The 11,811-nt window shown below is 52.8% G+C and overlaps 1 protein-coding gene and 1 long non-coding RNA gene across 2 annotated transcripts; one reads left to right on the top strand and one right to left on the bottom strand.

Annotated features, from left to right (window-relative positions):
• Window positions 1-640: 640 nt before the first annotated feature.
• Window positions 641-5,476, top strand: LOC148773717 (calcineurin B homologous protein 2-like). The gene is made up of 7 exons (XM_088833156.1): window positions 641-932; window positions 1,356-1,428; window positions 1,520-1,600; window positions 1,727-1,857; window positions 2,033-2,094; window positions 3,679-3,801; window positions 4,001-5,476. Exons 1-7 carry the CDS (start codon window positions 656-658, stop codon window positions 4,052-4,054), a joined length of 801 nt encoding a protein of 266 aa, XP_088689282.1. The 5' UTR covers window positions 641-655; the 3' UTR covers window positions 4,055-5,476.
• Window positions 5,477-6,280: 804 nt separating this feature from the next.
• On the bottom strand, window positions 6,281-9,504 carry LOC129555069 (uncharacterized). The gene is made up of 3 exons (XR_008685702.1): window positions 9,339-9,504; window positions 7,508-7,546; window positions 6,281-6,899 (listed from the first exon to the last, which is right to left on the bottom strand). It is a non-coding gene; the product is annotated as an uncharacterized LOC129555069 (long non-coding RNA).
• Window positions 9,505-11,811: the final 2,307 nt, after the last annotated feature.

Below are 11,811 nucleotides of genomic sequence, written 5' to 3'. Positions count from 1 at the left end.
TGAGGGGGTACGTCGGATGGTCGAGGAGGGGTGGACCCGGGAGGGGGGCGGACCCGCGGGGGGGAGGTGGACCCAAAGTGGGGAGGAGGACCCGCGGGGCGGGGCGGTGGGGAAGGACCCTAGGGGAGCGCGGACCCGCGGTGGGGGGGGAAGGTGGACCCTCGGGGGGTGGGGACAGACCCGCGATGGGGGAGAGGTGGACCCGCGGGGGAAATGGACCCGATGCGGGGAGGTGGGGACGGCTCCTGGGTGGGGGGGCGGACCCGCGGGGGTGGGGAACGGACCCTGGGGGGAGGAGGACCCACGGAGGGAAATGGACCCGCGGCGGGGGAGGTGAGGACGGCTCCTTGGTGGGGGGGCCGACCGCGGGCGGGGGGAGAAGCGGACCCTCGGGGGTGGTGGAAGAGGACCCGCCGGTGGGCGGAGAGGCGGACCCTCAGGAGGGGGCCGGGCGCGCGGCTGGGGGGAGGTGGGGAGCGGATCCTGGGTAGGGGGGCGGACCCTCGGGGAGGGAGGAGGACACGCGGGGGGTGGGGACAGACCCGCGGGCCGGGGTGGGAGGCGGACCCGGGAGGGGCCCGGGGCCGCGGCGGGGGCGGGCCCAGCCCTGCCCAGCCCTGCCCAGCCCCTCCCCGCCCGACCTAGGCGTCTAGGGATGAAACCGCCTGTTGTTCGCGCCCGCCCTGCTGACCCCGCCACCCTGCGACCGGCTTTCCATTCGCCCGGCTCGCGGGTGGGAGGCAAGGAACGCCGGGGTTCAGGAGCCTGGCTCCCCGCCAAGGCTGCGGCCTTCGGCCCCGGGGCCACGAGGCGGCAGCGCCTGGGCGGCGGGCGGGGAGGACAGCGGCTCGGCGGCAGCTCGGCCATGGGCTCCCGCAGCTCCCACGCCTCCAGGATCCCCGACGTGGACAGCCTCCGGCGGGAGACCGGCTGTGAGTGCGGCGCGCCGCGTCCGGGGGCCCGGCGGGGTCCCGGGCGGCTCCGGTGGGGGTCCCGGGGCCTGGAGAGCCTAGGAGGTCCCCGCAGCCCGGCTCGCAGGGGGTTGGGGGGCGCGTTCACCCAGGGGTCCCGGCTGCGGGCTTGCGGGCGCCCGGGAGGCCCCGGGCCGGCATTAAGGCGGGCGGAGGCGGATGGAAGGGGTGGCTTTGGTCTTCCGGATCTCCCGGGTCTCGTCACGCCCGCCCCCTCCCTGCCCGCTCGGCCCCGGGGAGCCCCCCTTCAGCCAGCCCTCCGCCCCCCGCCCACCCCCTGCGGCCGCCGGGTGGACGGCGCGTGCCCCGGGCTCCCGGCGCGTCCCCAGCGTCCACCTTACTCTCCCGACTCCCTTCTTACCGCCCCCGCTCCCCGCCCCGCAGTCTCGCAGGCCAGTCTGCTCCGCCTCTACCACCGCTTCCACGCGCTGGATAGGACCGGCAAGGGCTACCTAAGGTGAGCAGGAGCTGGCCTTCTGACCTCTGACCTCTGCTTTCTGACCCTGTCCCCTCCCTGACCATCTTCTCTTTGAACTTTGCCTTTCCAGCCGCATGGATCTGCAACAGATCGGGGCGCTGGCCGTGAACCCCCTGGGCGAACGCATTATAGACAGCTTCTTCCCAGACGGGTGAGCCTCCCAGGGGTGGGAAGAGGGGGTGAGAGCTTGTCAGGGGAGGTCAGGACCAGAGGCAGAGGGATGGCCACGGCGAGCACCGCTTCTGCCCCATTGCCCACCTGCCCCCTCCCCTCCCAGGAGTCTGCGACTGGACTTTGCAGGCTTTGTCAGAGTCCTGGCTCATTTTCGACCTGTGGATGAAGAGGACAATGGAAACCGGGACCCCAAGGAGCCCGAGCCCCTCAACAGCAGAATGAACAAACTTCGCTGTGAGTTTGTGCCCCTCTCCCCGCAGTGAGACCCCAGATTTACCACGCCCCATGGGAGGCCCCAGGCCCCTCCTACTCCCTTTGGGAGCCCCGCGCCCCCACTCCCCCAAGATGAACTTTTGAGGGAAGAGAACCAGGGAAGACCCATCCTTTCCCTCCTCCACTTTCTTCCCAGTTGCCTTTCAGCTCTACGACTTGGATCGAGATGGAAAGATCTCCAGGCATGAGATGCTGCAGGTTGGAAGAACGCAGGGGCAAGAGATGTGACCCAGTTGTGGGGGATGGGGAGATGGTTTGTGGGTGGGAGACGCAGATGACTGGGGTCCTGGGTGGGCAATGGGAATGGGTGGTGTTGGAATGTGGGTTAGTTGGGAGATGGGATGGGGAACATTTCAGTATGAGGTTGGACATACATCAGTGGCTCTCAGTGCGGGGGTTGGGGGGGAAGGTTTTGCCCCCTGAATGACATTGGCAGTATCTAAAAAGCATTTTCGGTTGTTGCAAATGAAGACAGGGAAGGCGGGGAAGGGGTGGTTCTCCTGACACTTAGTAGGCAGAGGTCAGGAACTTTGCTGAACATTTTGCAATACATAGGATAACCCTCCGCCCCCATGACAGGGGGTTCAGTTCAGTTCAGTTCAGTCGTGTCAGACTCTCCGCGACCCCATGAATCACAGCACGCCAGGCCTCCCTGTCCATCACCAACTCCCGGAATTCACTCAAACTCATGTCCATAGAGTCGGTGATGCCATCCAGCCATCTCATTTTCTGTCGTCCCCTTCTCCTCCCGCCCCCAACCTTTCCCAGCATCAGAGTCTTTTCCAGTGAGTCAACTCGTCGCATGAGGTGGCCAAAGTATTGGAGCTTCAGCTTTAGCATCAGTCCCTCCAATGAACACCCAGGACTGATCTCTAGAATGGACTGGTTGGATCTCCTTGCAGTCCAAGGGACTCTCAAGGAGTTGCTGCTGCTGCTGCTAAGTCACTTCAGTCGTGTCCGACTCTGTGTGACCCCATAGACGGAAGCCCACCAGGCTCCCCCGTCCCCGGGACTCTCCAGGCAAGAACACTGGAGTGGGTTGCCATTGCCTTCTCCAATGTGTGAAAGTGAAAAGTGAAAGTGAAGTCGCTCAGTCGTGTCCGACCCTTAGCGACCCCACGGACCGCAGCCTACCAGGCTGCTCCATCCATGGGATTTTCCAGGCAACAGTACTGGAGTGGCTTGCCATTGCCTTCTCCGCTCAAGGAGTTATCTGGCCCCAAATATCAACAGTGCTGAGACTGAGAAACACTGTGATGGAGGGCGGATGGATTTGGGACTAATTGAAGGATGAGGTTGGGAAGGGGGTGGAGAAGGGGGTGGAGGCTAGATGGAGGTTGGGTAAAGAACCCTCCTGCTAATACAGGAGACACAAGAAATGTGGGTTCAAGCCCTGGGTTGGGAAGATCCCCAGTGAGGGCATGACAACCCACTCCAGTTATTCTTGCCTGGAGAATCCCCTGGACAGAGGAGCCAGGTGGGCTACATTCAGTAGGGTCGCACAAAGTCGGACACGAGTGAAGCAACTGAGCATGCACGCAATGAGCTTGCTGAGATGAACCTGGGATAGTGAAGGCCACGTGGAGGGTTGGGTGGAGAAGTGATGAGAGTTATTGAGGGTTGTGGTGGGAAGTGAGGGGAACGGGGTGAAAAGTGAAGGAGGGGTGGATTGCAAAATTGTTCCTAACAGTTGGGGTGCTGTGGATGAGGTTTGGGGGTTGGTGCTTGTAGCCCCTGTGCCCCCTCTTTATGGCTGTCTCTATCTCTTCCTGCAACTCCCAGGTACTCCGACTGATGGTTGGGGTACAGGTGACAGAAGAGCAGCTGGAGAGCATCGCCGACCGCACGGTGCAGGAAGCTGATGAAGATGGGGATGGAGCTGTGTCCTTCCTGGAGTTCGCCAAGGTTAGGGTGCCCTCAGGCCTGGGGAGCTGAGAGCAGGAGTCCCTGGGACAGGTTGACATGGGGGGTGACGTTGGAAGGAGAGGGCATAAAGAGAGGAGTCCCCAGGGAATCACGGGGCCTCGGGAATGGGAAAGGAGGTTGGAAGCACAGAGGTTTGGAATTCACGCCTCTTGACTACCACCCGTCTCCCCCTCCCCAGGCCTTAGAAAATATGAACATTGAACAGAAAATGAGCATTCGGATTCTGAAGTGACCCCCGTTGTGCCTTTGGGTAGCTTACATGGACCAGTTCTGCTTGGGATTCATCCTCGGGGAGGCACAGCCCCAGTGCACTGTATTCTTAGATCTACACTGAGCTCTATTTAGGGCCAAGGAGAGAAAACCGGAAGGGTGTGTAATAACTCATCTGATCTCAGATCTGTGAATCGGCCAGAAGTCTTGGTGGTTTTAAGTGCCTGAAAACCCAAATCAAAGTTAAAGAGGAATTTTATGGGCTCATACATTGAAAAAGTATGAAAGTATCTTCAGAAAACTGGGAAAGTCTGGAAGTGTCTCAGGCACAACTGGATCCAAGGGCTCAAAGGATGCTATTGGGACTCAGTTTTTCTCTGTCTGTCATTTCAACTTTGTTTTGTGTCGGATTCATTCTCAGGAGGGCTGTTTCCTTGTGGTGGAGGATGGTCACGCGCAGCTCCAGGCTTCCATCCTCTTAGCAGTGGGGAGAGATTTTCTTTTGTCAACAATTCCAAGCAAAGAGTGTCCTTAGCCCAACTGGAGTTTTGTCCCTCCTCCAGGGGAATGGAACTCTGTTTGACCAGGACTGTGTCATGTGCCAACCACTAGAGCCAGGAAGTAAGGCCTGAGGACTCAAGACAGGGTGAGGGGTGGTTGCTTCAAGGAAAATGAAGGGCTTTTATCAGAAGGGGAAAAGATATTGGTCAAGCAAAACAAGAGATCTCCATTACTATTGGGTTGACCAAGTGGAGGGATTCTTAAAGTCTGGTTTCTTAAATGGGTTTTCTCTGATCTCATAGGTATTTGCCAGCGATGAGGATGGGTAGCTGGGGAAGAGGTGATGTACAAATAATAAAAAAGACATCTTCCTAGAGTATGAGATAATTAAAAGTTTTGGGGAATACTTCCTTTTTTTTTTCTTTCATGGTAAGATGTTCAAACATTGGCATTTCACAAAATACAGTATAAAAGTCACATGAAATCAGGAGATCGTATGTCCGTCGCGAAGCACTCTGGCTGTGCATACAGGAGATGCTGTGGGTACCCTGCCTGTATCCTTTCCCAGGCCTGTGCTGGAGTTGTCTTGGATCAGCACATGGGAGCCAGTTGTGCTTCTGTTTTCCTGACTCTGTTTTCAGTGATGTCAGACTTGGTAGCTTTAAACTGCTGTGTTGGGAGTCTTTACATCATAGACACTGGCAGATGCAACAGTCTGGGGCTTTTTGCTTAGAAGAGCCTGTTGTTAAACATTTATTAGCATATCAGCTGCCTGGCATTCACCATTACTGTGTATGCCAGTGACTTTTCCCCAGCTTTATTGAGGTATAACTGGTGTACAAAAAACTACATATAATTAATGTATGCAAGTTGGTGAGTTTAGACATATGTATACTCTTGTATTACCATTACCACGATGAAGGTAATAAACATATCCATCATCTCCAAAAACTTCCATGTGTCCCTTTGTTTTTTTTTGTTTTTAAATGAGTGTAATGTGTACTAAGAACATTTACTGTGAGACCTACCTGCTTAACACATGCTTTAGTATACAATATTATTGTTTACTGTAGGTGCTACGTTGTATGGAAGATCTCTGGAAATTACTCAGCTTGGATTATTGTTCAGTCGTTAAGTTGTGTCCGACTCTCTGGGTGCAACTCTCTGACTGCAGCGTGCCAGGTTCCCCTATCCATCACTATCTCCGGGGCTTTCCTCAAATTCATGTCCGTTAAGTTGGTGATTCTCTCTAACCATCTCATCCTCTGCTGTCCCCTTCTCCTTTTGCCTTCAATCTTTCCCAGCATCAAGGTCTTCCCCAATGAGTTAGCTATTCGCATCAGGTGGTCAAAGTATGGGAGCTTCAGCATCAGTCCTTCCAATGAGTATTCAGAGTTGATTTCCTTTAGGATTGACTGGTTGGATCTTGCTATTGAAGGGACTCTCAAGAGTCTCCTTCATCACTGCAGTTTGAAAGCATCAATTCTTTGACGCTAAGCCTTTTTTATGGTCCACCTCTCACATCCCTATATGACTACTGGAAAAATCATAGCTTTGACTATATGGACCTTTATTCGCAAAGTGATTTCTCTAATACACTGTCTAGATTTGTCATAGCTTTCCTGGAGGGCTACAATCTCTAGAGTTGCAAAGAGTTGGACATGATTTAGCAACTAAACAACAACAACAACAACGTGTATACCACCTTTTTTTTTTTTTGCTTCTGAACCAAACTTGGTCTCATTTTATTGGCTTGAACAACACAGGGAAGGAAGATTGTGAGGACTGACTCAAAAGCATCGGTAACAAGTTTTGGTGACCCAGATAGGGCAGATCATGGCTTTTTGGCCAGCACTGATCCCCTGGGCTCCAGTTTGCTCTAGTGGGAGGATTGTGGTGGCTTTGGGAGGTTCAGGTTAGGATGACTGACTCTAATCTCCGAATACACTCTGATGGGGTAGAATGGTGGTGGCCTCTGGATGAACTCAGAACCACTCTGCCCAGCAAGCTGGTACCCAGGTGTGGTATGCACCCAGCATAGCCCCCAGAGTCATCTGGACTGTGCCCCCTTGAGCAGGTCCCTCCCACTGTGGCATCTCTGGGGATCAGAGACTGAAACTCACGCATGTCTGTCTGCTGTCTCTGGCTGGTCTCCCATGCTGCTGGACGCCCAGGGACAGTGGGAATCCATGGACCAGAGGGAACCCAGCAGTCCTGCCTGCTGTCTTGCCAGTAGTCTGTCCTCTTGACCTCTGTACACGATGTCATGGCTGCTCCAGAGCTTTTGCTGTCCTTGCTGACCTCCAGGGGTCAACAGTAGCATTCTCCATCATCACTTCCAGTTTAGTGAAGGAGCATGGGCAGCCCTGTAAGCCAAGAGGTGAGACCAAGAAAAAACCCAGGTCATGGGTACTTATGAAAAAACAGAATGAGGACACTCAGTCCAAGTTCAGGAAAAGGCACTCAAGACACCTGAGCATGAAAGGGTCCCAAGGGAGGCATGAGACCAGTGACCTGACTTCTTCCAGAAGTGGGCTGGGGAGACCTGTGAGCTGCTCTCAAAAGGCAGAGGATTAAAAAGGCCTGGAGGCAAGGCTAGCTACTGGCTCTTGCCCTCCAACATCAAGCAGTCAGCACGGGAACCTGGACTAACCACCCACAGAGGCTCTTGACTCTTATGAGTGACCTCTGGCCCCCACTGAGGGACAGCAAGCCGAGGAAGCTAGGACCTAATCAGTGTGCCACATGTACACAAGAGGGACTGGAAAAAAGAATGTCCTTGACAACCTCCAAAAGAGATGCAAATGCAAATCTCAGCTGCTATCTTTGACAGCAAGTGGTTCAAAAAGATGAAGAAGGATGGGGTCAGGAGGCTCCTAAGCTGGCACTCCAACTGACCCTCAAGGAGCCCTGGCTGACTCTGGATATAAGGGCAAAGACTGCTGAATTCTTAGTTGACACCAGTGCCACTTACTTGGTTCTGAATGCTGTGGCTCAGTGGTAGCGGATCCACCTGCAATGCAAGAGACACAGTTTCAATCCCTGGGTCAGGAAGATTCTCTGGAGAAGGAAACAGTGACCCACTCCAGTATTCTTGCCTGGAAAATTCCATGGCAGGCTACAGTCCATGGGGTCAGGACTTCGTGACCAAACAACAACAAAAACCAGATCAGCAAACTTGGTCATAAAAAATTGTAAAATTATGGGGCTATCAGGGAAGGCCTAAGAAAGGACATTCATAGAGTTACTAGAGTGTGAACTGTATGAACACAGGTGCACTCATTCCTTCCTATTCATCCCTGAATGCCATCTACTCCTGCTAGGAAGAGATGTCTTACATAAATTGTGGGTAGCGTGTGTGCTAAGTCACTTCAGTCATGTCTGACTTTTTGTGACCCCATGGACTGTAGCTTGCCAGGATCCTCTGTCTGTGGGTGGCATTCTCCAGGCAAGAATACTGGAATGGGTTGCCATGCCCTCCTCCAGGGGGTCTTCCTGATTCAGGGATCAAACCCATGGTCTCTTATGTCTGCTACTGAGAACTGGAAGGTAGGTTCTTTACCACTGGTGCCACCTGGGAAGTAACCCTCAAATTGGGAGTTACTCTTTCTTTCCTGGCAGTTCAGCTGGTTAAGAATCCGCCCGCAATGTGGGATACCTGGGTTCTATTCCTGGGTTGGGAAGATCCCCTGGAGAAGGGAATGGCTATCCACTCCAGTATTCTGGCCTGGAGAATTCAATGGATTGTATAGTCCATGGGGTTGCAAAGAGTCAGACACGACTGAGCAGCTTTCACACTTCACTCTCCACCTAATGGGAGACAAACTGGAGACTGGTGTCCCCTTAGACAAAGGGGCAGAAAATGATAATGTTAGCAACTGAGGACAAATCTCCCCAAACAGAGCAAGTCCATATCCCTGGAGTAAATCCTGAGGTCTGGGCCCAGGGACAGGTAGGACCAGCTACAAGAGCCAGTCCTGTGATAATCCATCTAAAACCCAGACATACATGGCCCAATAGAAAACAGTACCCTCTCTGCCAGCCTTCCCCTGTGACACAAATCCTAAATGACCAGGGCCTTATTAGACCAGGCCAATCAGCCTGTAATACCTCATCATCCCCCTAAAGAAACCCTATGGGGAATACTGGATGGTACAGGACCTCAGGGCAATCAGTGAAGCCACTGAAGATGTACATCCATTTCCCCCTAATTGGTACACCGTGCTGGCCACTCCACTATCCAACAGGACCTAATATTCTGCCCCAATCTCTGGAAAAATGACCTGGGGAAATGGACCAGACCGCCTGGACCACTTGTGTGACCCTCTGTCTGACCTGAAGCTTCTCTTCAGAGAAACAACTGAAGGTGGCAAGGGAGACTCAGGCCTGGCCGTAAACCTTGGGTCAGGGCCAAAGGCCTAGAGATTTGCATTTTCAGGGAAAATTTGACATGTGAGTGTTATTATTTTGCTAATATTTGGGCCATGGATCTTAAACTGTCTGGGGTTCTTTGTCTCCCAAAGGTTAGACAAATGGGGATTACCCATTTGGGGATGAGAACAGTCAGGACCAAGGCCTGGGGGCAACCACACAGACCTAAAGAGAAGTTCCTCTCCTCCCCTCAGGCCATCCATGCTCAGCAGGAAGCAGTTCCCGGAAAAAAATCCAGGCCCTCAGCGTCCCCTCAAATCCACACAGGGAGGAGCAGAACACAAGGCAAAGGAGGGGTTTGTCACCAGCAAAGCCCATACAGAATCCCCAGGGAATAAAAATAGAAGCTGGGTGATAAAAAAGTAAAGTCTGACCTTGTTTCCTCTGTGCTAAGTCTAGTTCACTGGCTTCCGGGACAGCACGTGGCCTAGCGCCAGACCTTCCCAGCAGGATCCCTGGTGCAAAATGCTGGTGCTCATAGCTTAACCTCCTATACCACATTTTTATCTGTTCATCTGTTGATGGACACTTGGATTGATTATTATGAATAATGCTGCAAGAGAACATGGAGTGCAGATATCTTTTCAAGATAGCCATTTCGTTTCCTTTGGATATGTGCTCAGAGGTGGGATTGCTTGATCATATGTTAGTTCTATTTTTAATTTTCTGAGCAACCCCAATGGCTGCTTTCTACAAGCATGGGTGACAGTCTGTCCTGGGGACTTTGCCTGCTGTAGGCATGTGCTCAGCTTCTGTGAGAGGGACTGGCTTAAATGCCAGGGAGTCAGTGATCATGGGGGCAGCTCTCAATCAATGAGAGATGGACTGACTGACTGTAGTGGGGTCAATCGTGTCTGACTCTTTGTGACCCCATGGACTGTAGCCCTCCAGGCTCCTCTCTTCATGGGATTTCCCAGCAGGAATATTGGAGTGGGTTGCCAATTCCTTCTCCAGGGGATCTTCCTGACCCAGGGATCGAACCCCTGTCTCTTGTGTCTCCTGCATTGGCAGGTGAATTCTTTACCACTGTGCCACCTGGAAATGGAAGCTAAATGCCTGCTTCCTCACCTCTCAGGCGGGCAACAGGGGCATGTTCTCTTCACTCTCAGACTCTCCAGCAGGTTCGAGCCCAGTTGCCCACAGTATTAGCCAGCTCCTACACCCTGTTTGGCTCCTTTTGTCCTGTCTCTCTTTCCCCTGTCAGGGTTTCCTGGATCACCTCACAAGCAGACACCTTGCTCTCCAAACCTTGTCTCAGGGCGCTCTGGAGAAACTCAGCCTGACATGTGCCGGACCTTCCAGAACACAAGCTCATGGTCTTCTGGGGTTGCTAGCGCTCCATGGGACACTTAGAAGGAGCCCCCAGTTAGGTGACTGCGCAGCTCCTGGTGTTTTCTGAGTCCAGGGAGTTTGAGGTCATGCAAAGACTATGCACCTTTAGGGCTCCAGGAATGTGGAATTATCTAAGGCGGTGCATTGACCCCACTTGGACTTTTGCATTTTGATTATGTGATTCTGACAGATGAGTTTCACAGCTGAGGGGAAGGGGCAAAAAAGATGATTGATTTCTGATGAAATTTTGAGTTTTTGTCCGAGGACTTCTGCTTGAACAAAGACCTTTTGATTGAGAGATGTTTGGTTGGTTTTTGGCTCCAATGGAAGGTGGTGGGGGGAGGGTATAAATCTCACTGAGTAGGTATTTTTTCCAGGCACTTTGGGGGAAGACTTGGGCATAGAGAGGAGGGGAGAGGGAGCGTGTGGGTGGGTGGGAACCATCCTTTATAGTTGGTCTTTTCCCCATTACAATGTTTCTCAAATTTTCCTGGCAGTAACTATCATCTGATTTAAAAGTTCAGACCCTTCAACCCCACTTGAGAGCTCCTAAGTCTCCAGGGAAATCTATATTTTTAATACGTGATTCTGATATTGGAGGTCCAAAGATTGAACTTTTAGAAAGGCTGGCCCGTAGGCTCTAGTTCCACACCTGCTCTGCATCAGTGACTAGTTGTTTAATCGCTAAGTTGTGTCTGATTCTTTGTGACCCCATGGACTGTAGCCCACCAGGCTCCTCTGTCCATGGGATTTTCCAGGCAAGAACACTGGAGTGGGTTGCCATTTCCTCCTCTAAGGGATATTCCTGACTGAAGGATCGAACCTGTGTCTCCTGCACTGAAGGTGGATTCTTTACCACTGAACCACCTGGGAAGCCTGCCAGTGACTAGTGTTCCTGACCAATAAGGGTCCGTGGAAGGCCTGGGGGATTCCCCCAGACTCTACTTGCTATTCTACTTGCAAACCGCCCCCACCTTTTCTTGGCCTGAAATCCCCTGTATCTTCCTGAGCTCAGGAGGTTGGAGACCTTTGTCAGGCAGGAGGGTGGGGTGTCCGTCTGGCTGCCGTGGTACAAACTGATTGAACCTCACCCTCTTGATATAGACTCTGACAGAGTAGCCTGTGGATTTGTTCCATGGGGAGGGGACTGCCTGATGACATGGGCAGGGAGCCCTGTGCTCTGAGCAGCAGCTGCCAAATGTCAGTGATTTGTTTGCCACCCTCGGCACTGTTGCCATACAGTCTCTGCGCGCTGTGCCATTATTCACTTATTATTTGCCAATGAATCGACTTGTTTAAAAATTTATGTATTTGAGCTTATAAAGGAAACTGAATATTACTCTTGTAAATTACAGACTGCCATAAACAAAATAACCATACAAACACAATGCACACAAAGGAACCAAAAAAAAAAAAAAGTCAAAAAGGGAGATTAGCAAGCGTTAAAGAGTTGTAAAAGAAAAACCTGCCTGAAACACAACTCCTCTGTGACGATCTGAAGGATGGAGAAAGAGA

Source organism: Moschus berezovskii, chromosome 27, assembly GCF_049115385.1.
Source record: "Moschus berezovskii isolate FMDL1 chromosome 27, NW_MosBer_1.0, whole genome shotgun sequence".
Lineage (NCBI taxonomy): Eukaryota > Metazoa > Chordata > Mammalia > Artiodactyla > Moschidae > Moschus > Moschus berezovskii.
Note: the sequence above shows the minus strand (reverse complement) of the source record. Positions and strands in the feature narration are given on the sequence as shown.